The sequence below is a fragment of the Coptis chinensis genome, chromosome 7 (assembly GCF_015680905.1).
Source record: "Coptis chinensis isolate HL-2020 chromosome 7, ASM1568090v1, whole genome shotgun sequence".
Taxonomy (NCBI): domain Eukaryota; kingdom Viridiplantae; phylum Streptophyta; class Magnoliopsida; order Ranunculales; family Ranunculaceae; genus Coptis; species Coptis chinensis.
In genome coordinates, this window is record NC_141462.1 from 88,163,479 (window position 1) to 88,188,961 (window position 25,483).

Consider the following 25,483-nt stretch of genomic DNA (forward strand, 5'->3'; position numbering starts at 1 on the left):
CAACATCATTTTAATAAGTGATGTGGTAGCTGATAGTGATATAGAACACATTTTTACGTCACTGTCACTTTGATGTAATATCTATGTATTCAACATCAATTTAAAAGTGTTGTCACTCATTTCAGAATAAAGGATGTAATATCTATGTATTCAACATCACTTTAAAAGTGACTTTGTCAAGTTTTGAAATCATTAGTTTATTAATATATATTAATTATTAAGTTAATTAGTTAGAAAAAACTATCTAAAAATAAATTAGGTTAAATAGAAATAAAACAGCGTAATTGGTTCGCGCCCATTAAAAAAAAAAAGCCCGCGATTTTTTCTACTAAATATATTTTGGCTTCCCCATAATCAAAAGAATCAAAAAATTAGAAATAGAAATTAAACAGTTTTGAAATAAAAAACCGCTAATTTGATACGAAAAATTTTGGTTTCCCCAACAGAGAACTTGGTATATTTTATACTTCCAATTGTTGGGAAAAGCTTTGGTTATTGCGAATTTTGTTTCTTCTCTTCTTCCTTAGGTATCCTCTTGATTTTATTCTCATATATATATTAACTAATTCATACTTTGTTTTCACGATTTCTTCAAAAAAAGAATCATCTTTTTTCAAGATCTTACACGTGGAGCTTAGGAAATTTAAATTTCATTCTTTTTTCTTGCCCCCTCCCATACTTCGATTTCCTTTTTTTTTATTGATTATTTGTTGTTTGTCCGGTGGTGTGATAAAAAGTGTTTTTCAATTGGTTGTTTTTCTCTCAATTTGTTCTTTGAAGATGGGGGAAGTTTCCATATCACCATCATTAACTAAAAATCATCTGAGTGGCTTCATCATTTGGTATATACTATTAGTGGACTTCTCTGCTTTTTACTTATCCGCCTCAGCTCATTAAAATGTAATCGTAAAGGCATACACCAATAACCCGCCAAGAAAAAAAAACAATCTTGATTAAATGTACTACTAAAGGACGCAATTTACTATTGTCATTGTTTGTATTGTTATCAAGATAATTATCGGAGCTTTTCGGGGCCAAAGAGAGGTAAGTTACTTCATTGTTCTTTTTGAAATTGTTTTTCATTAAATGGGCAACAAGAATGTCCGATTCGGAATAAAAGGGATACATGTAAAGACTGTGTTATATTATTTAACTAATGGGGATTTGAAATGTCGACAATGAAATCAATTAACCTTAAGTTTACAATGATGAAGTTACCTTTCTCTTTTTTTGGTAACAAAGAACTTAAAGTTATTTTTGTAAACTTGAATTGATTTAAGTGTTTAAGTTATTTTCACTATTGAAAACTTAAATAGAAATAATTTGAATAAATGACTTATGACAGATTAATATATTTCCTACCTCTATGTATGAATTGTATATGTATATAAGTTTTGGGTAATAAGAAATTGTCTTTGGATTTTTTGTTAAAACCGTTAAATGGTAATTTCATTCTTATACATCTAGGTCTACTTTTTAGTTATAGTAGGTTCAATATAAGCGGCGTTATGGACAAGACTTGGAGAACTTTAAACAGGTTTAGTTTATACTTATATTACTTTTTTTGAAACAAGTGCTTATTACTATGTACATATATCATTAACTATACTGAAATTTTCCGATGTTATATTAGATTTCATCGAATTCGCTATGGGGATTTGATGGATAAAACAAGCATTAGATGTCCGTGCCGAAAGTGCCGAATATATTTTGTAACTTTTAAGCTTTCATGTTTATTTCAATTCTCAATTTCTTTTTATACAAGATTTAAAGTTTATACAAAATTACTTCTAAAGTTATTAATATTATTCTTGCAATGGAATTATCATATTATGCTGCATCATTAGCGACTTTGAAGGTAATTAATATACTACGGTAAGCACAACTATTTACATTCATTCTTTGATTTATCTAGGATCTCTTCGGCTATTGTGGAATGCATGTGTTAATGGTTAGAACTCTTACTTGCTATGAAGCCACTGTAGTTAATGAAATTTTAGTGATATATTCTAAATTTAACATAGTCAAATTATAAAACTAATATGTTATGTGTGAGGGCTGCTGCACTTTGAAGTAAATTCAATAGATAGGATCCACAAATCTAGGTAGTAGTAGGTATATTATTAAGTGAAAAAAAATTGTGAAACATTATGAAGTGTATTAGAAGTATCATATTTTGACTTTTCTAAATGGACCAACTGTAAAGGGTTTGGTTGTGTATTGTCAGCCATATCACATCAACTTCATCAAATAGAGTGATATTGTGAAAAAATCTTTGGTTTTTTAAGTACTGGGGAAAATGGGAAACACATTGCACCCCAACACACAGAAACAACAAACTTCTGTAAAGATTATGAGATTTTCTACTGTAAAAAGTTTAGCAATTTTGAAATTGTTGGCTATGGCATTAGGCCAATGAATATGAAGTTATGCCATTGTTGTGGATTTCATAAGACTTGCTGTCTTGGCTTATGGTAGTGGCTGGAAGATAGTATCTCAATGTCTTGGTCTTTGGAAGCTTCCTAAGTTTGTTACTGCCCCATCAATGCCTTCTTTTTGTTGTTGTTTGTTTGGGTTGAGTTGTTCTTATATGGTGCTTTCATTCATAGGGATGGAGATATCCTTGGGAGGGTTATGGTGATCATGGACATGGACATGAGTATGAGGTATTGCCTCCTGATTTCTTTATGTATATGTTAGTGGAATCATAAATCATTCACCTTGAATAAAGTAACTAATTTTATTCCATTTAATAAATAGTATTTTGTAAAGCTCAAATGTGTGCAAGTCAATTCAATATTTGTGTTGTCGTAGATGTCTACTATCTATAGCTTTCTACTTGGACAATTCATGCGTGCCAAGTATGGAGCTTTTAAATTGCCTCGACCAATCATGCACATGATTAATTAAGGAAGAATGAACTGCTCAAGTTATAGAGGTTTATAAACAATTAAAGCTTATTACCAATGTATCAAAGACTTTAATTATATATGCAGGTGAAGGTCTGCCTAACCCTAGCTTACTTGGTAAAAAAAAAAAAAAAAACTTATTACCAATGTAGTTGAATTAAATTTCTGGTCCTTTCAACTTTTTTCATTAGATGATTTTGCCTTTGGATCAATTGTCACTCCTGGATTCAAATTGTTTGCATAGTTAGTTGCTAATATGATGTTTAATCGATGACTCTAATTCATGGTGCTAGATGCTCATACTCTATATGTGAAAACTGAAAACAAGTCTATCATTTTCCTGATTATTGGTATCCAAAGGAGTATGCACTAGAAAGTTAACGAGTATGCATGATCAGTGAAGACTATGCACTACTGTTTCTGTGGGGTACAATTTGAACATTGATAAAATCTGTCCATTATTTAATTGAATGTGTGATGATGCAGGGAATCATATGAATATGAAATGAAGCCTCTCTGTTTTTCAACTTCAAAATTACGAATGAAGAGCATGGATCAACAGAGAAAGCTATCCATACTTGTCGTTAATCTGTGGTGCTTATTAGTCAAATTTGCATATGGTTTCATGTGGCTAATGTGGGTGCTTACTATATATTTTTTGTTCAAGGTGGTTTGAATTGCTTGAAATTTTTGTTAAGTTATTGTCATACTTCATAGTGTTGCTCTGTAATTCTTTTCATTGTCTTCTTAGACATTTTTTGAGTTGTTGTATAGTTTTAAAAATGAATTTATAAATAACGAATCTGGCACATTGTTGTGTGAAGTTATTTATGATTCATAGCATGTTTATTTATAATTCATATCATATATGTCTAATATCGATACGACGCATCCAGGTACATTTAATTTTAGATGTCAAAAAAATAGGGGAAACTATGCCAATTTTTTTAAAAAAAATTGATGTAAAATGGTTTTTCTCCTTTCGTGATGGCATTTGGTTGTAAGATCTGTTCCTCATTAATTTTATTCTAATAGTTTTATGTGGATACTTCAAATAACTTGACCGAATCACACACACAACAAAATATTTGATTTCTTTATTTGCCTTGCTAAAATCTTTAATAACATATGAAAGGCTTACTAAAATCTTTGTTAATGAGGTCAACTTATGGTTTGCAACACAATATATAAAAAGGAAACTGGAACGATGATCTCTCACTTATGTTTTAGTCTAATTTTGATATTATAATATTTTTACTGGAGGGGGAGAGGGAATTTTAGTACAAGTTATGCTTGACAAGGATAAGAAATCTTTGCTTGGAACTTCTTGATGAACTAATATATAGAAGTTAGCATTACACATCCCTTATAGTTAGTAAACCAATTTGTCCATGGTCCCCGAGAGTCACCAATCTTTTTGATGTTTATAGTCTACGTGTTTGTTTTTTAATTAGACAAAGCAGTATGCTATCGTATTGATGAAAATATCTTTGGCTTAATTTAATGTATGGAAATATCTTTGGAAATATCGACAATAATGGTTGTATTATTTACTAGATTGAATGTTACTTTTTTGCAGGTTATTAGGCTTGACTATGATAATATATGAGAACGTTGTGCCTGGGGAGGAGAACCAAGTACCAACTATATATGATAACATATATTAAATTCGGCGCACATAGAACTTTTAAAGCAATTACCAACTCAGTTGCATTATGTACCGATACCATTCTCCTTCTGCACCATGGTTTATGGCCAGGTGACCATCATGTGTCGCACTGATTTAGTTTTTTCTCCTCAAGTATTTTATTATGACTACTAGATCACAATCTACTCAACTTACAAATCCCAGTAAGTATTCTTTTGGAAAAGACTTTGTTACATTATAAGTTTTCATTTGGCATTAATAAAACCACTTACGATGGACTTGAAGCACTTTATAATTGTTGTTTTATGTCATGTTTGCAAGAACATTGCAGAAGGATCAGTAGAAGTTGCTATTACACACCACCTTGAATAATTAATGGGAAATTGGAAAATTGATGCAAATACATTAAACTAACCTCAAAGCAAACAAGGTTGAAAATATTAGCTCGAGTATAGTTTTGCAATTAAAATTGTGTGTTTATCATATCCCTATGATATAATTGTGAACGCATTGGTAAGTTAGTTGCTATTCAAGTAGCTTCAATATGATCTTTATTTTGTCATAAATAAAAGTTATTGAATAAATTTAATATTCATATCTCATACCTTTGCATAATTATAAATATTCTTCCTAACAATTTGATATAACGGCACCCATTCGTAGGACGGGTTCGAAAACTAGTGATTTTATTTATATGTTTGGTAGTAAAAGTGTTGGAGTAAACACGACAATGCAGTACTTTTAATATTAATGGGAAAATGTCAATAACCATGAATCATGGTAATTAAGTTGATAAAAGATGGTATTCGTGTCATTATGTCAACTGGATCAAGTGAAAATAGTTCATCTTATCGAATTCAAACGTATCTTTGGAGAACTTTATAGCCTGAATTAGATATACCTCGGAGATGAAGAAGCTCAAAGTGTTTTTGCTTCTCTATCTTTACTTTGTAAAGAAAACTCCTCAAACAACAGTATTTTTTTGGGTCGACTGGATTTTTAATTCCAATTTTGCCCCTAATAATTTTCGATTATTTCAATTGTTCTAAAAAAAAGAATGTAATAATGGATGGTATGTAAGGGTTAAAATGTAAACATACTATATCTCATCTCACATCATCTCATCTCTTTTCTATTTCTCATCAATATCTCATTTCTCTTTCTCTCTTTCTCTTTCTCTTTCTCTTTTTTTTTCTTTTCTTATTATCACATCTCTTCTCTTCACTATTTCTCCTCAATGTCTCATATCTCTTTCTCTCTTCTTAATATCTCATCTCTTCATTATTTATCCTCATTATCTCATCTCTTTCTCTCTCTAATCTGAAATTTCGACAATTCCATCAGAAATTTCGAACAAAATTTCAATATACTTTAAAATTTATAAATTATTTATTATTTATTATTATTATTTTATCCCGACAAATTTAACACATTTAGTCTAAATTAGTGGGTTAGTGGGACCTCTTTACATCTAGAGCAACAAATCAGGTCGGGAATTTATATTTTTATGTTCGATTTAAATTTGAATTTTGGAATGGGGGTTTTTTATTATCTCAATTGATTTCGGTTTCGGATAGGTAACATAAAATATTAAGTGCGAAAAACAAACAGGCACATCGTGCGTGCCAGAAAACAATTAAATTTTGACAATTTGATCAGAAATTCCGGACATAATTCCAATATATTTTAAAATTCAGAAATTATTTAATTTTTTTTTTTTCCCGACAAATTTAACACATTTAGTCTAAATTAGTGGGTTAGTGGGACCTCTTTACATCTAGAGCAACAAATCGGGTAGGGAATTTAAATTTTTATGATCGATTCAAATTTGAATTTTGGAATCGGGTTTTTTTATTAACCCGATTGATTTTGGTTTCGGATAGATAGCATAAAATAAGTGCGAAAAAAAATGGGGCCATCGGCTGCAATTTGGTTGAGCTTATTTTGACTAGGATTCGATTGCAATTTTTTTTAAATCAACATTGCCACATGGACCGGGCTTTTGGCGGGCTTGCTTTCATGGTTTGGTTAATTGGACAGCTCTTAATTTCACGCTCATAGAGCGTGCCCAAAATGCTAATTAACTCTAAAATAACGTAAGAAGGGAGGTTAAATAGGCAATGTTTTTTCTCTATTTTCTTTAAAGAATTCAAAGAGGGCATAGTAATTTAAGAATAAATGAAGGAGAAATTAACAAATCTACAGAGATATTTCTAATTTTAATAAGTGCCTATTTTTAAGGAGTCTCTCATATTGTTTGGTTAAGAAAAAAGAGAAAGAAAATGCGGCGAGCTTATATATATATATATACTAAAATAGGACAACGGCATTTTGCCTTATAGTTAGAGTCTCTAAAGATAGATTTAGTGGTAGTTAATTTGTTACTAAATCAAGGATATAAATAGGCCAAATAATGTTCATTCTCTACCATCATTTGCACTGCATTCTGAGGTTGCTATTTGCTACACAGACAATGGCGGCCTCAATTGATTTTAGAATTGTTTCTATCTTGTGTTTGGCTTTGCTTTCTTGTCTAGTCGAGGGTACAGATTTCAACGTTTTAGACTACGGCGCTAAAGCAGACGGTAAATCAGACTGTGCCAAGGTCAGTTTGAGATGCCAATCTTTTAGTATTCCAACAATTTAATTTTGTTTGTAAGCACTTATATTTCTTAAAGCTTTAGAGCATTCAACTCAAATTAAATTGATTTATTTTGGCATATCTCACATTAGACAGATATGTTGAATGTGTATTTTTTTTCCCGTCTCATGGTTTTATATGTATTTACGTAGCAACGTGATGCTTATATCCAGTCCAGCAAAATACATACTGATTAACCATATGTAATCTTGTGCACATATAGGCATTCCTACAGGCATGGCAAGCAGCATGCCACAGCCCTGGGAGTGCAAAGCTTGTAATCCCCAAAGGTACATTTGTCGTAAGCGAGGCTATGTTTACAGGCCCATGCACGGGCTTTATGACTGTTCAGTTGATTGGAACCATCCAAGCAACAACTGGCATCCAGTACAAAGAACCAGAATGGCTCGGTTTTGAAAAGCTTACCGGATTTCTTCTTACTGGTGGAGGAACTTTCGATGGACAGGGCCAAAAAGTTTGGGAGCACAATTCATCAAAGAAAGCAGTAGTGAGTATTTCAAGGAATTTGATCATCTTTTGTGAATTAAAATCCACGGTCCAAAAAATGTCGGGATTTATCAACAATATTCACCAAGTATCAGTTGAAAATTATGAAAAGATATTGGTATTCCTCAAAAGGCAGAAAACTAATTGTAGTTTGTTGTTTGCCTGCAGAACTTGAAGTTCAGACACATAACAAATGGAAAAATTACACAATTCACTTCATTGAATCCGAAGGGATTCCATATGTGCATTAATAATTGCCATTTCTTTGAGATAACACAAATCAAAATCCTTGCCCCAGGAGACAGCCCAAACACTGATGGCATGCATGTCAGCAGTTCAAATAATGTGACCATATCCAAAAGTCTTATCAGTACTGGTGACGATTGCATATCTATAATTCAAGGTGATACTGGCCTTCATATTACAGATGTAACCTGTGGACCTGGGCATGGTATTAGGTAAGTACATAGTATCATTTGCCATCTTTACTTGTGCCCTTCTAACTCCATAACAGTGCTATGATGTATAAAAAGTATGATTACAAGCAATATATGATATGAGATCTCAAAAATGTCAAATGGGCACCAAAGCTATAAGTCAGAAATATTTGGAATAATCGATAAGTGTGTGTCTCGGCATATTAACTAACACTATGTTGCATTTTTCTGTTTAGTGTGGGCAGCCTTGGCAAATACAAAAATGAAAAGGATGTCAGTGACATCTTCGTGAGCAATTGCACATTGTCTGACACTACAAATGGAGTTAGGATCAAAACCTGGCCTGGATCACCTCCATCCGCAGCTTTCAACATTAATTTTGAAGATATAATTATGAAGAATGTTAAAAACCCTATCATCATTGATCAAGAATATTGTGCTGCGGGTTCTTGCAAAGCCAGTAAGGTAGGCCATCGTCCAACTTTTACAGCTGAAAATTTGTAATGTCACAAATCCTAATTAATGTGTTATTACTTGTATCATATCCAGGCCTCTAAAGTGAAGATCAGCAATGTTAAGTTCAAAAACATTAGAGGTACCTCTACATCAAAAGTTGCAGTTAAAATGAGGTGCAGCCCAGAAGTTCCTTGCATAAATGTTGAGTTGTTTGACATCAATTTGAAGTATGTTGGCGCCGTGTTACCTGGTTTGTCTGCTTTGTCGGAATGCTCTAATGTTAAAGTAGGCTGTGGTGGCATACTAAACCCACCACCCTGCCTTAGCTCAACTAGGATCTCATAGACAAGTTTGTATTTGGTTCTTTGCTAGCTTGCTAACCACCAGTCAGTTTGCTTCAACAAGAATTCTTGGTAGCACAAAATACCATCTACTTCAATAGGAGTTGTGTTGAATGCTTCTCTGTACTGTATGCTAGCCTTACAAAATGTATACTATTGATTGTATGGGGTTAAGTATTTTCTTATACGAAAGATGAGAAACAATTCTTTTTTGAACTTGCTCTTTTGGTCCATCGTATTTATTTGTTCTACATGACTGAATGTTGCATTTTGCATTATTAGATCTCATTTCTATAGGTTACCACTTATCCCAAAGAAATCCAATTTATGTGTTTTTATGATTATTTTTTATTATTTTTTTTTTTTTTTTCTTAATGGTGTATGTGTGTGTGTCAGTGTGTGTCAATTAAGATCATTAGGAGGCACCGATATGATCTATCATCTAAGTCAGGACCAGCATCCATCCTAGGTTTGGGCCGGACCAACATGACTTGTATTTTAGTAGGGCATGGACTTAATCTTCTGAAGCCTAGCCCATCGGAATCTATAGGACTTGATGTGCCTTGATCTATAGTTTATGTTGAAATCATGCCTACCCCTTTTCGTTCTTTGACTTCTATTCCTGACATCTTTGAAGCTTTAGTAGTGATGGAACTATACTTCAAAAGAGTTTAGAAGTTGAGGTTCATCCTAAATTGTTTAGAGTTTGAGGGAGGGAGATAGAAGAAGAAAGATAGACTCTTGAATCTTAGAATGGTTCTAAGCTAATGAACTTGAAAGCTTTGATTATGGATTAAAATGACTTGAAAACATGAAAGGGAGATTGATTAAAACATTGAAATGAAGATTGATTAAAATATTGAAATGAAACAAGCAAACAACATGAAGATTGAAACAAATAACAAATAATAAGTTGATAGAAATAAAATAAATGAAATAACAAGTTGATTGAAATAAAGAAAATGAAATAACAAAAAATAAAAAACAAGACAAGAAAATGGATGAGTTCTCTCTCTTTTGCTTTTTGATTATATACCCCTACTTTTGCCATTTACATATTTGCCCTCATCCATTCTAAACTAGACACCTCACCCCTTTCACTTTTGCTTTTGCTTTTGCTTTATGGGTGCCTTCTTGACCAAGATAGGGTTAGGGATAAGTCTTCATAATTTCAAATAAGGGCCTCCATCTTTGGTCTTCTGATTTGAGTCCTATTGACTTTGACTGGTTGACTTTGACTTTTTTAGCACTTTTCCATAACAGCTACTAGTCTTCATAATAAGTGTGATTAATGCTCCTTTTGGTGCTAAGATGCAACTTTTATGATTAGTAGTCTGAAATACTCCTTAACCTGAAAAAGGTAGTAAAAATTATGAGTTGTCTTTTTGTTAAGCGTAAGAGGGACTGTAATACGGCATTATATGGGTAATAAAACACACATTTGGGAGTTGATCAGTCTTCTGTTGGTAAAAAGTACTACTTTTTTTTTATAAAGGTAAAAATTATTACTAGTATACCCATGAGACGGTTTTCGAACTCACGAACCCAGAAACTGGAAATCTAAAAATATGATTATTGTATTGCATGAAGGAAGAAGATGAAAAAACAATAGAGAAAGAAAAAGGAATGAAAAAAGGGAAAATAAAAATAAAAACGACAATCAAAAAATAAAGGAGTTTTCATTGATGAATGATGAGATTAGTTGAAGAGAAGTAAATCAGAGATTCATATTCATGGAAGAATTTGAGAACGGAATGGAGAGGGGAAAAAAAGAGAAAAAGAGGTAGACATGAAGATAGAGTACGGGACAATGTTTTTAACCCCGTGTCCCAAGAGAACTCACTATATCTTGTTCAGATAATGCGTAATTTGTGTAATATTCCAAGAAGTTCTATAGGAATAGAACATAGGTGTATACGCCATAAGATTAGTGCTCCTCCTTGGCATAAACACGCTTCTCTACACTATTCTACACTATATGATAATCGAGTTTTTACACTATATTGATAATTGGGTTTTTAGGAGCTACACTTCTCAACCAAACAGTGTATTTCTAATCTCCCTATTTTAAGATTTTAGAACCACCTCTCTACTTTTATTTAAATTACATCCCTCCTATTTATTACAATTGGCTCCCTAAACCCTATTAAAATTGAACCACCTCTTTTTCAATAATTTTAGAATAGTCTTCTTCTTTAAAAAGCTAAATTTATGTATAGGAATTGTATCTTCACTATTTTAAGAAAATTGTTTCTCTTTTCTTAGCGAGAGAAAAAAAAATGTTTCTCTCTAGTACAGTTCTTATAACAATTTTCATTTTAGTTCTTTACAACTTGGCGAACCGATGCGTAGCACAGGACACATGCTAGTAGTAAATATGAAAGAAATCCCCAACACACAATATATATATATATATATATATATATATATATATATATATATATATATATATATATATATACAGGCCGGATCTTAAAAGTACATACTTATTTTAAGTTAAAATAAGTACGTAAATAAAACCTCACCTAGAAAATGAATTCAAACCTAATTGTTTTGTGGATATCATCTACTCACCATCAACATCATCTCTACAAAATTTCGACTCATTTGGAAATCTCTAACTTAGGCAAAAGATTATTGCAAAAATACTATTTTTTGGAGCGTTAGATTTCTTTTTAAAAATAACAACAATTTCTAGTTAGGTTAGAGGTTTCCAAATTAGCTCAAATTTTGTGCAAATGATCTTTATGGTATGTAGGTAATACCCACAAAACATTAGAGTTGAATTCATTTTCTAGGTGATGTTTTACTTACATACTTATTTTAACTTTAAAATAAGTATGTACTTCTAAGATCGGGCCTATATATATGGGGAGGGATATAACCACTCCCGAGCCACTCCCAAAATGTACAAGGTCATATCTCATCCTACTAGTTGAATTAAGGGGTTATATTTTGTAGATATGATCTCCCCACCATGAATAACATGCCCTCCAAATTTCGGCTCATTCAAATATGTCTAACCTAATCAAATATTATTATGAAATCGGAAAATTCTGGACCGTTAGATAAATATTCAAAATTGAACACTAGTTTTTAAGGTTAGACATATCAAAATAGGATGAAATTATGTGGGCATGTCATCCATTGTGAGAAGATTATATCTACAAAAAATCAAGTCTTAATTCAATTTGTAAGTCAATGAAGTGGTTCGAGAATGGCTATAATGGAAGTGACTCTATCCCTCCCTATATGCATATATATCTACGGTAAATAAAAGTTTGGCCTATAATAAAACGAAACCAAATTACATAGAGAACTAGCCATGCAGCCCGACCTGTGGCCGAGCCTGTTATTCTTAAACCCATCATGTCTGGGCCTATATTTAAGGGAAGCACTTTGAAGTTTAACATATCCATATCCAATAAGTAATCCATATCCATATCTATTAACTAATCCATATCCATATCTATTAACTAATACATATCCATATCCATATCCAATAACTAATACATATCAATTAACTAATCCATTGTTTTTTAGAATTTTTTTTTTTCTCCCATGCGTACATTTGAAATAATGCGTAGCTTTGTTTTTTGTTTTAGCATAACACATGAAAGGACAATTTTAATTTATATTAAATTAGAGAGCATGCCAAATTCAGGATTAGTTTGGTAAGAAGGCAAGTAATTATTTTTCAAATAGGGACTATTTTAAAAACTTTGCTAATGTGGCTCACTATGAGCATCTTGGGAGAAACGGATATTAATATAGGTTTTAACATATCCATATCCATATCTATTAACTAATCCATATCCATATCTATTAACTAATACATATCCATATCCATATCCAATAACTAATACATATCAATTAACTAATCCATTGTTTTTTAGAATTTTTTTTTTTTTTTATCCCATGCGTACATTTGAAATAATGAAATAATGCGTAGCTTTGTTTTTTGTTTTAGCATAACACATGAAAGGACAATTTTAATTTATATTAAATTAGAGAGCAGGCCAAATTCAGGGTTAGCTTTGTAAGAAGGCAAGTAATTATTTTTCAAATAGGAACTATTTTAAAAACTTTACTGATGTGGCTCACTATGAGCATCTTGGGAGAAACGGATATTAATATAGGTAGGAAGTATTACATGATGCCCAGATTATACATAAAATATATTGCTAGTCATGCCCAAATAGTGAGGCCCAAATTAAAACAAGAAGCCTAATTGGAACCAATGCTTTAAACTTTTAAAGGCCTTTGGACCCTGGATTAGTGGAATCAAAATTGACTTGAAAATCCTCAGTTTCGACTATCCATGGATTACAGTTGTTTTTTTTTCCTTACTGGTCTACTCGAGCATTTATTTCCCACATTGTTACAAGACCCACAATGCAGTTACACACTTATTCCAATTTTGCAATATCTCGAAAGCAATAATTTTTCAGGTAAACTCGAAAAAATTGATATTTTCAGTTAGATATGTCTGTTTGGAATTATCTTTGAAAGCAATATTATATAGACCCTGGCCATTCCACATATAATAAGCCTACTTGAGTACTTGACTCAAGCTTGATGATGTTATGATGTGGTGATTCAGTCCCCAGCTTCTATGGTAGAAAATCGAACAGAATAACTTTTTCATAAGACATAATGAACTAAAAATACAACGTATTTTATTGTTTTTTACATTAAATATAATGTATTTTTTTTCTTGTCTAAAAATACATTAAACTTTTAAATTTTTACAATCGATACAATCCGTTAACTTGATTGGATGGAATGCCAAATAACCGTTAGAACTGGTCACATGATTTGCATACCCTCTCTCACTTATCCCCTTGGGCAATGAGTTAAACAACTTCTTTTCAAATATGACTAAAATGCCCACACATTTCCTACATCTTTTCAAAACAAATCAAGAACGTAAAATGATTCATATCTACAAAAGTCTCTCAAAAGGGAAATCTTGTGAACATGAAAACACCATTTTTATTTGATAGGAAGTTGGTCATTCTTTCACGGAATAGTAGTAGTTGGGTTTCTTTGGATAGTCCAAGAATGATTTTTTATGAGAAAATTGTTATTTGTATATTGCTTTGAAAGAAGTTCAAGTACACGTAGTAGTAATAATGGTGATTTTGCTAATGTTAGGCCTGCACTACACGTTCCTGTTTGTTCACTTCGTGGTCTTCGTCGTCGAAGTCGGGTTCTAGTTTTGGACAGTTTTACTCTTCTCAATAGAGAGATGAAGGTGTTAAAATTCAAGTCATCAAGAGGAATTCTAATGAGTGTAATCAGCAACTTTTGTTGGAAATTTTGACGAGTATTTGTTTTGAGCATGTCTTCAGTGCGCGAGATGTATGGTGTCGCAGGTAATGTGGGCCTTTGGATCAGTACTTTTGCCATACAATACACACACACCCCTTGGTATAAGTGGCCCAGATTTGATAGCATACCATACGACCTGCGCACCATAGATTTAGCCATTTGTTTTAACATATATATTCTGATGTATACATGTTGGGGATTTTTTTCATTCGTGTTCATTGGTTTTTGTTGCATTTTGGGTTTTTTCCTCTTTGAAATTGTAAAAAAACTAGCAATATAGATTATAGAGTATCTATTCCGATCTGTTTTGAAGTGAAACTTAGCAAAATTAGTCATTCTGTTACATTTGTTTAATCAAGTTCCTTATGCATTATGCTAAAATCATGGTTCATAATATCGGAAGTATAGGCTACTTTGGCTATCACGCCAATAGTTTAAGACAAAGTGATGCCAATATATATGCCATGAGAGGCGAGTTTTGATGTTGTAGTATTGTGGTACAAATTGAAATTTTATTTTTCTTTCAGGGGTATTTTAGTCATGTGAGGATGGTGTAACTCACACGACCATTTCTAACAGTTAATTGACATTCCATCCAATTGATTTTAACCAAATGTATCGTAAAAAATTGAAAGTTTCATGTATTTTTAGGCAAGAAAAAAAATATATTGTGTTTAATGTAAAAAACAACAAAGTACATTGTATTTTTAGGTCATTATGATTTTATCAATTGTAAAAAATTAAAAGTTTCGTGTATTTTTAGGTAAGAAAAAATATATATTTTATTTAATGTAAAAAGTATTTTTAGGTCATTATGTCTTTTCATAAATAGTTTCTGATTGTCAGAATTATTACAAGGACTCGAGATCTCTACCACCGGGTAAAGAGATCATCTCTGTAACCGTGTTATTTCGCCGTTGATCCGAATCCGAGATGTGTGTGTATGCCTCGATATCTGTGTGTGTGCTCCGAGATATGTGTGTGTATGCCGAGATACGAGATGTGTGTGTGTGGTACAGAGATCAATCTCAATCTCAGTTTCCCGGTTATAGAGGAACCGGTCTCTTATTACAAGACAAGCTAGGTTCATGACACACATTCACAGGAATTATTTAGTGACAGCCTGACTGGTAAGCCTGGCGATCGATGATATATTTTGGACCATTCCAGGGAGCGAAAATGGACAGCCCGGGGTGGCATGCCTTTCCAAAGAGGATTACATGACATCTCAGCTTATCCGTATTTGCAAAGCAAAGACATTTTCAGTCACTGTAAATGAAAAGCCAGTGATGATTATAAGTTTTTCCCACTCAGCATGAAAGACATGATCAACCAACTCCATTCACGGATGTCCCAAGTCTTTCGCCGCTTCTTTTGCACATTTTTCTTTTCATCAACTTTATATTTTATATGCCGAAAACAATAATGCCGACCAATTCATTAACAAAGAAAAAGAACTAACCAATATTATACAAAACAATAGCCAACGGTTTCTTGTTTTTTCTCCTAGACTTGAAAACATCAAGAGTTTCTTCTTCATCATATTTGATCGGATCTCATCAAATAATGTGTTCTTGATCCGCGAATTCAGACATATTCAAAGGATCATTGAATCAAGACAAGGAAGAATCCAGCACCAAAAATCAAGACCACGTACACCCTCAATATATACATATTTTTAGATCCTAGTGCCTGAATCTGATCAACTTTCAGACCCCAAGATAACATCGAAAACGTGCAAAGCTTCGGCTTCCCATACCATCAGGTGATCTCATTTTTATTTGCTTATATGCTAGCTAGAAAATGATTGCTGCTTAACATTTGGTTAGAAGAAATACTAATTGGACATAAGATATGAGCAAAAGAGAAGAAGAGAAAGTAGAATTAGACGACGAACAACTAGGCGAGTTACGTGAAATATTCCGGTCATTTGACAGAAACAACGATGGAAGTTTAACGCAACTTGAACTAGGATCTCTTTTACGTTCACTTGGATTAAAGCCAAGTGCTGATCAACTTGAAGCACTAATTCAAAAAGCTGATATTAATAGCAATGGTCTAGTTGAATTTTCGGAATTTGTAGCATTAGTTGCACCTGATCTTCTTCCAGCGAAGTCTCCATACACTGAAGAACAATTAAAGAAGTTGTTTAAGATGTTTGATCGTGATGGTAATGGATATATTACTGCAGCTGAATTAGCTCATTCTATGGCTAAGTTAGGCCATGCTCTTACGGCGAAAGAGCTGACAGGAATGATTAAGGAGGCAGATACTGATGGCGATGGTTGTATTAACTTTGCGGAATTCTCTCAGGCGATTAATTCAGCTGCGTTTGACAATTCATGGATATGAGAATCAGAATGGTGTGTTTTCTTCTCTTAGAATTTCCTCGTTTAATTCACTTTTTGTTGTTTGTTTCTACTTTCTAGTGTACAATGTGTGGGTGGATAATCTGTGAAATTGTCTAGAATAAGCTTGGGATGTTTACTCCTTGTTGCTAGAGATTGAAAGGGTGTTTTCGGGGGATGCACAGAGGTTTTGTTTTTGTAGATATATGTAGAGAAAGTTCTTCAGTTTTGAAGATTCATACTAAATGAACTTTGCAGATTTGAACTTTAGAAACATGAATTCTTGTTTTTTATTTCTATTCTATTAGTTTTTTTTGTTTGTTTATTGTTGTTGTTGATTATGAAGTATGACATCTTGTAGTTGCATGTGGCAGTGTGGATTGGAAGGGAACTCAAAAAGAACAATTTCTTTAGTTAAACACATTGTGCATTTACTGAAGAATACAGAAACCAAGTAATTGAGTTTGATAGGAACTCCTATTAACTTGTAGAAGGTTACATCCATAAAGACCAACATGAGATAATAGGACTGCATAGGGTTTCTTGGGTGAACAGAACATTGCCATTAATCCTATACTCCTATCACCCCCTTATGATTTGTGCCCTTTAAGACGCTAGCAGCCTAGCAAGGCCCAAGGGATGAGCCAAGAGCTGAGGCAATGGACCTATGCGCAATGCACTTTCAAATGCAGAGAAGTAGATAGATCTAATTAATCTAATTAAAACCAAGTTGCTAGCTACTGTACCATTACTGGATCATATTACTATTCTATCGGTTCTTCTGTAGAAGAGCAGGGGCAATGCTATAGAAGCAACTATTACTAAGAATGTTGCAAATGTAAACAATGTTGAATTGTTATAGATATTACCAATGGTGAAAATGTGGTAAATGACGACAATGAAGAGAATGTCGTGGGAATACAGAGGAGTCACAAGAGGTAGTTGTGGTTGACGAGGCAGCAAAACACATAGAACTAGGAGCAGAAAACAACTGGGTTCGGTACATTGTTGACAATACAAGGACTAGTACACCTATGGGAGTTATTAACAACTTTGATGTGCTGCCTTGACTGCCCAAGAGAGGGAAGGGAAGCAGAGTCAAGTGGAGATGTAATGGAAGTGGTATATCATATGAATCTCAATCTCAAGTATAAGTCATAAATGAAGCACATCATATATTTGTAATTAATAGATCAGGGGGAAGGGTAGATAGATCTCAAACATTACAAGAGATACTCAGATCAACTAAAAATAAAAAGAAGAAAGTGGCTGTTGGTGCTCATCTACTCAGCACAAGTTAGGACACAATCTTCAACAAAGCAGTAGATAGGGTTCTTAGATGGAACAAAGGCAGAGCAAAGCTGCAACAACAACATGGAAGTAGATGGAGCTAGTGCACCATCTATGACAGCTGAGTTATCAAAAACGAACGATACTAACTATTAGAAAAAATGGACGATTTGTACCCTGAACTCTATTGTTTTTATCAATTTAGACCACAAACATTTTTTTTCAAACAAAAATTGGGCCAAGATCTTTGGGTGCCACTAGCGTGTTTCTGTTATTTCAAATGCTTATGTGTACTAACAAATGTCAATGTGGTTTAACAGAAGCTTATGTGGACTTGTTGTAATCAACACCTTGGAACAGCTGATGTGGCATGATGAATAATCAACACATGGGTTATTTTGATCGTCCAAATTGTGAATAATTTAACGATGGGCTGTTTTCTTCTTCCTCTTTTCATCTTTTTCCACATCTCAACCCCCGCTGCTCCAGACTGTGAATCTACACATAAATTTTTTGGCAATTCAACTTCTAATAACTTCAATTCGTTTTTTTTATTTCTCTTTGAGTTTCAACACTTCGAATGTTATAATATTCCTTGATCTCGATTTCTTATTGATAGTGTTCAATTCAACTGAAAAACAAGTGGATAAAATAGCTTCACCAGGAAAACGTGAGAATTCGATGAACCACTATTGAACTTGCAATTTCACTCAATTTTGATTTGTATATCTATAAAAGGAGATTTGGGTGTGTATCAAATTATTAGTCAATTTCATTTATCAGGCCTCTTTTCAAGTTCTATATTGTGGAAGATTTAGGTGGTTTTCTTGAGGTGATACGGTGGTGGAGGGTTAATATGTTTTTGAAGGTTGGAAATTTAATAATTTATATTTGATGAACGGTGGTGGTGCGTGGCTGTGGCGACAACAAAGGTGGCTGAATAAGAGAAGAAAAGAAGAATATGAATTTAGTACCATTAGATTATCACAAAATGAACGTCCCAAATTACGCCACATGTCATTTTAGTGATTAAGTTATGATTTAATTTTGTTGTTGGTCTTTAGAATCTAGACTAGATTTTGGACCCGGGCATAGGCCGGAGTCCCGACTCTAGTAAATATTTTGTGTGCTGAAAAGACTTTACAAAATGTCTCACACAAATTTTCGAATCAGAATATATTTTTATTGAAAATCAACCAAATAAAGTTAGGTTAATGGCTTGCCGATTATAGTGCATAAGTACTTGGAAACTAAGGGATTAAATTGAGATAGTCTCTTCACTTTGTGATTTAGGATATTAATCTGTAATTTTCAAATGAAATTATCTTAAACTTGATCTAGCTTATATAATAGTTTTCTTAGATTTATGGTGATTTAGAAGCAAATTTTTGAATCAAAATATATTTTTATTGAAAATAAACTAAAATATGTTAATGAACAGGGATTATGGTGCATAAGTACTTGGAAACTCAGAGATCAAATTGAGGTAGCATCTTCACTTTGTGGTTTAGGATATTAATCCGTAATTTTCAAATGAAATTATCTTAAACTCGATCTAACTTGTATAATAGTTTTATTAGATTTATAGTGATTTAGTGGTAAATCATCATCGCTCGGCTTACGTACTAATGTGTACAAATAACTAAAATATCTATTAAATCATTAAAGCAGATTGATTGTTTCCATATCCTCAAAGAATACACTACTCCCACTTTAAAAGATTTATCACACGAACATGTTCTACGATGAATTGATGAATACAAAAAAGATTCTCTTTCAAGAAAATGCATTCACCTACTTAGAATACTCCCCCAAGTATTTTCTTTTTTTCTAGGTGATTGTTTGTATACATGCAAAATATATTTATCCAATTCCAACATTAATAACAGAGAAGATCATGTCGTTCTATTTCTTTCGTCAATGTAAACATATCAAAGTGTTAACGTAAGATTAGGTGGATAAAATAAGTAATGGTCATTAATTTTCAGATTTTAACAATCTAATAATCAAATGGATGAAATAAGAGTGTGCCTTTCAAATAATATTCCATTTCCAAACTTGAAGTTTCTAACACACACCTTGAACTTACAATAAAATGTTTAAATATTCCATCTTATTTCACCTTTTTCCTTATTTCTTATAATAGATTTAGCTATTCTCAATGTTTCTACAGGCACATTGCAAAACAAAGTTCGGATGAAGAAATAGTACGACAAAGTTCTTCCAATATTGCACTAATGTTGAAAGGGTTAAGTTTGATGGTATCAATAAAGTGTCACAAAAATAAGTATAACAATAATTCACACAAACACTCTTCTCTTTTTTGGACCAAAGAATTATCATCCATCAATTATCAGTAGAACACTCGTAAGAATTTTTAAGCTTTGATATATTTTACTCCAAAATTATTAAAATTCCTACAACCAAAAAATATTTAGGTGGCTCTCTTTGCAACCAAAGTTTGTTACGTATCGAATAAAGGTTGTTGAGCTATTGCAAGTTCAACTGTAGTTTCATCGCTTTAAAATGCTCATCACAATGCAAATTCAATAATAGCTTTCTTATGCAATATCAAGAATAGTTCATATAAGACATCATATTATTATGCAACTTGGCAAGATCCTACTCCATGATGATATGGACATTCTATAAGCATCCGATCCACACCCATTTATGAAGTTAGAGAGGTGAAACATACTTGGCAGGATCCTACTCCATGATATGAACATTCTATAATCATTTTGACCCATATCTTTTAGCACTATCACATCTTCCTACACTCATAATGAGCACAAATTTTGAAAATTTATTTTTAGCATTATCCCATCTTCCTGTACTCGAGAAAAAAACAAAACTTAGGAAACCAAAGACAACCGCCTCGATCAGTTAATTTAACCCTCACTCCTGAATGAAGTGATTTCACTCACCATATCTTGTATTTGTTATAATAGTCGGTTCAATTTTTGTTCCGGAGCTAAAATGAAATGTAAGAAGGTTGTATATATATATATATTCAGTTCAAAGAAAGCCAATGTATTGTTTATAAATGAAATTAGTTAAGTACATATACTTAAGGTTTTACTTACCATTTGGGCCCTAAAGAAAACCCGTCCCAAGTGCCAAATACAATTTTGCTTTTGAGTTTATTTGTGTTACCCGATGATATCCGAATACAAAATCTAGATTGTTATAGTCAACTCTTTATTGTGATGGAAAAAGCTTTATGGATTCACATGTAAACGTATTCTATTGCTCTATATACATTGAATAGAAAAACATCATATGCATAGCCGTGCATTACATCTATCTGCCTTCCAAATATGACTATCGGTGATCGTCCGATTCTTTCATAGTGTTATTAAACCGATAGAAGCACTTCTTCTACATTAATGAGAAAGAACTTGGGTGAGTTTGCACCTTGGTATTTTATCTCGTGTTAACTTTGGCATTTTCTAAATTGAATATTCGAGTGTATGTATGTGAGAGGTTGTGTTTGGATGATTATTAGATATATCATTAGATTGTCTAAAGAAACAATGTCATACAAAGAAGCATAAACCAAATGTGCAAATAAAAGCAACCCTTCATAATAAGCCGGTGTTCTTTTTACAGATTTAGACTTTCAATATGTATTATCATATTGTAGCATGTATGTGTTTGAAAATCAGAATGAGATCCAAGAAAGAAAAACGAAAAGGAAAAAAAATACATATGTTAAAAATATGAGAGTACGTGATGGGTATTCAGGCACTTACTCGGGAAGTATATTAGTCTACTTCTTAAGAAGTTAATAACCAACAACAAATGCAAATTATAGGTATATAAAAGGGTTATGCGAATAACATTTTGAGTGTTCTAATTCGGTATATCTCACATAATTCTTAGAGAATGTAGGAAACCGTCGGAAGCTGATTTTACACCCTATAATAAGTTATTAATTGAAGAATATGTAGTGTTTTTGATGTTGCATTAAGAATATATTCGAAATAAGTCGGTGCTTTATTATAGACACTAAAAGTGTATTATTAGGGAATTAGCTTCTACAAATCACCTATTTTTTTAGCAATTTTTTTATTTGATCAAATATATAAGGATTGGAAAACTAAAATTCATAATATGAAATTACTTTCTACAAATCATCTATTTTTTAGCAATTTTTTTTATTTGATCAAATATATAAAAATTAGAAATACACTCAAACTCTCTAAATATAAGAATTAGAAATACATTCAAACTCTCCAAAGAGATTCTATGTACGTGGGATTGTAAGCTATTAGAAAAGACTATCTTTCATATTAGAGTGTCACATAAGAGAGAGAAAATATTAACTCTCATATTAGAGTGTTACATAAGAGAGAGAAAATATTAACTCTCATATTAGAGTGTCACATAGGAAAGAGAAAATCCTCTATTGGAGGTCTCTGCTTTAGTATATAGATAGTAGACATGTTTATATACATAGAGTTAGATACATGTGCAACATGCATGATTTTTGAGTGACATAAGACTAACGTAACGATGACATAATGGAGCCACATCAGCGGTTATGAGGTGTCCACTACAATAGTGTCACACGACTTTTTGAACGGACACATATACATCCGGCACTCCACATAAGCATTTGAAGTAACGGAATGGTAGTAGTGCCCTAACGTGATACATTAACCAAAGTTCTTGGCCCAATTTACTCGAAAAAAAAAATTGTAGTCTAAATTGATAAAAACAACAAAGTTCATAGTACAAAACGTCCATTTTTTCTAACTAACTATTATAGATTTATTGACGAAGATCACCCTTGTTGTGTCTAGTTAGTTTGGTTATGTTTTTAGTTTTTGAACACTTGGAAGTGCTATTGTATAAAGAACTTCCCTAGACTTCAGTCTATTTGTATATCCCATCAGCCCCCAATGCACCCCCATTTCTTCTATCTACAAAAATAATGCGGATGGCTTCGGTTCTTCTACACTTCTACTGGATCAGATCATATTTTAGTTTGGTGCAGTTCCCAATTTAAATATGGTGAGTACTAAGCCGTTTACTTTGAGATACTTGACGCAGAGCTCCAACAAATGCCAAAATGAAGGCAATCCTTATGAACTGCCAGCTTGACCTGATTACCAGAGAATAACTACATAGCAAATTACAGTAAACTATACACAACAATGATCTTATTATTGGGGAAAACGATACTAATCGATCCCCACTAAGATAGTTTGCACTTTGACAATCTACTACTCCAATTTAAAAATCTAAACTTTCAATACAACCAACAACCATAACTTAAGCTATGGAATTAACTATCACAAACAAGCAATAATAATGTAAAGTAATTTACCACAATAAGACACAAAATGTAACATAGTTCGGTTAATGATGCCTACTTCCACAAGAGCAAATCTTTTTATAGATGTGAAAAAGAAGATTACAATCACTCATTTCAAATCTAATCTTACTAGATCTCTCTTCACTAACCTCTCCAGGGTTTTCTCTCAATTTTGGTTGCTCTCAAAATTAGGTTTCTCTTTAAAACTTTTTTTACACAAAAACCTAACTTTGGTTTTATAGTATTCTAAAATTTCGGTGCGTTAACGAAATTTCGGTTCCAAACTACGCGGTGGCAGGTGGCATCGGCTGCTACCTTGTCATTCTATGTGGTCACATCGAGGGCAAAAAGTGCAACCGATGTGAGCAAATCGTTTGAACCCCCCAAATTCCAGAGACAAATATTCAACCGATGTGAGCAGATTGGTCAGACTCCTTCCACCCGATCTCTTGAGGTCGTTTGATGGAGTTTACTGACTTAAAAATAATGAGGAGAGTAGATTAACAAAAATTTGAAATCAAATTAGGTATATCAAATTTTGGATCCAACAAATTAAAAGCAGTTATCGATCTTCAGTTAACAACCACAAAAACGCAAGACCAGATGAAGTGTGGAGTCTCTCTTAATATTGTATGAGGCCAAAGTATGCTCATCCTCCAGCTATGTCCCTGTGAAGACGATAACTCACGAACTTGAAATGTTTTTGTCTTCCCATCAAGCATCATTACAAATATTTGCATGTCATTGATCAAATGCAATGTCTATCAATGCGAAATATGTGAGTCTGCCAAAGTCATATGATTATCCAGCTTCACCTCATGAAGGCCGAGTGTCTGTCTGCGTACTGGGATTCCCACCATGCTCTCTATCAAGAACTAGATTAACATTTAGGATATAGAATACCATATTTTAACTTTCAGATTGATTATTCTCCTATTTTGTTCAAGACTAAAATTTATATCCATGACATCTCCGACCATGAAAGACTGCGATAAATGGTTGGCCTCGCTTCAATGTTATAACTTGCTATGGTTCGACCATCATCGAGTTCTTCTCCTAAGTAGATAAGATCTTGTTGGCCAACAGTGATACCAATCCATGTACTGAATCTTGCCCTTGACACTAAGAATGGTGTCCCTCATATCCATATCAGGTGTGATTATCTTTCGAGTCTGACATCTTTACATGTACTTGGGCTCTGAATCCTGAAGTAATGATAGAAACGTCAGAAAAGTACTGATAGAAATTGTTGAAGTTCAGTGGATTGTGGGAGTGAAACTTTATAGTTCCTGGCGTTCATTGTTGTTTATGGTGGACGTTTTTCCCCAATCTTAAAGGACGCAGTCACACAGACCCTTTTCCTTCTTATATACTCCTACTTTTCCAATCATCCTGAATATTTTTGGGTAGTGCTTCCCCATGTCAAGATCCCACTCTCTAGAAATTGATATGTTCATTAGGTAATCCCGGTGTTGTCAGTATAGGTGGGACTAGGGAGTATCAGCCTATTAGGTACGGGAAGTCAGGAAGGTAACTACAACCTATTGGTATGGAATTGGCTTTCCAGAGAAAGAAATCACATTTTCGAGCAGCCAGTTGAAAATAAGCACCCATTAGGCGCGACGAGTGTGAGAGTCCAACACTACTCCCATATATGCTTTTTCTGAGAATTTAACACCATTCGCATAAATTATGCAGCTTGCCTAAATCCTTCGTTGCAAGTTGCAACACAGAATATACATTTAAAGTACACGTAAAGGAGGACAGTACAATTGGCTAATGTTTGATGAGTCGATGTCTCAATTTGAATTAGGAATCTGATGCTGTTTAATTCTAAAAGTATAGAGATCCAAACATTTCTAGCCACTGTTATCAAAGCTATATCCAATAAATACAATTTCGTAGAGCTGTAAAGCTTCAACCGTACCAATAGAACTGAATGCAGAGGCGATTAAGACTTTGGTTCACAGTGTTACTCTAGATTTTGGTTTATATCCATTGAGGTTTGATCAACAAGTAATCTAGTGTCACAGAGACACACACACACACACATATATATATAGAAAAGAAAGTGTTGAATCTGAAAACAGTTTCATTTATGCAAGGCGATAGGATCAAATAGCTCTCAATACTCACAACACTATAATAGAATCACTCTACTCTGAAAACCATAACTTTATTAATCAAAAACTAGTTCTTCCAAAACCCTAATAAGTCTTTATATAGGCAGCCTAAAATACATGCGAAAT

The 25,483-nt window shown here is 33.0% G+C and overlaps 2 protein-coding genes across 2 annotated transcripts; both read left to right on the top strand.

The window, feature by feature from the left end:
- The first annotated feature begins 6,989 nt into the window (after positions 1 to 6,989).
- LOC147489706 (exopolygalacturonase-like) lies at positions 6,990 to 9,157 on the top strand. The gene is made up of 5 exons (XM_086572255.1): positions 6,990 to 7,162; positions 7,422 to 7,706; positions 7,874 to 8,163; positions 8,379 to 8,607; positions 8,692 to 9,157. Exons 1-5 carry the CDS (start codon positions 7,031 to 7,033, stop codon positions 8,941 to 8,943), a joined length of 1,188 nt encoding a protein of 395 aa, XP_086428381.1. The 5' UTR covers positions 6,990 to 7,030; the 3' UTR covers positions 8,944 to 9,157.
- A 6,512-nt stretch (positions 9,158 to 15,669) lies between these two features.
- LOC147489707 (putative calcium-binding protein CML18) lies at positions 15,670 to 16,895 on the top strand. The gene has a single exon (XM_086573167.1). The coding sequence runs from the start codon at positions 16,128 to 16,130 to the stop codon at positions 16,623 to 16,625; it is 498 nt and encodes a 165-aa protein (XP_086429293.1). The 5' UTR covers positions 15,670 to 16,127; the 3' UTR covers positions 16,626 to 16,895.
- The last annotated feature ends 8,588 nt before the right edge of the window (positions 16,896 to 25,483 follow it).

Excerpts from the sequence above, each read along its gene's own strand:
- LOC147489706 (XM_086572255.1), top strand. The coding sequence starts at position 7,031 with ATGGCGGCCTCAATTGATTTTAGAATTGTTTCTATCTTGTGTTTGGCT. Across the intron at positions 8,164-8,378 it reads GGACCTGGGCATGGTATTAG|TGTGGGCAGCCTTGGCAAAT; the intron begins GTAAGTACATAG and ends TTTTCTGTTTAG. Across the intron at positions 8,608-8,691 it reads GTTCTTGCAAAGCCAGTAAG|GCCTCTAAAGTGAAGATCAG; the intron begins GTAGGCCATCGT and ends TATCATATCCAG.
- LOC147489707 (XM_086573167.1), top strand. The coding sequence starts at position 16,128 with ATGAGCAAAAGAGAAGAAGAGAAAGTAGAATTAGACGACGAACAACTA.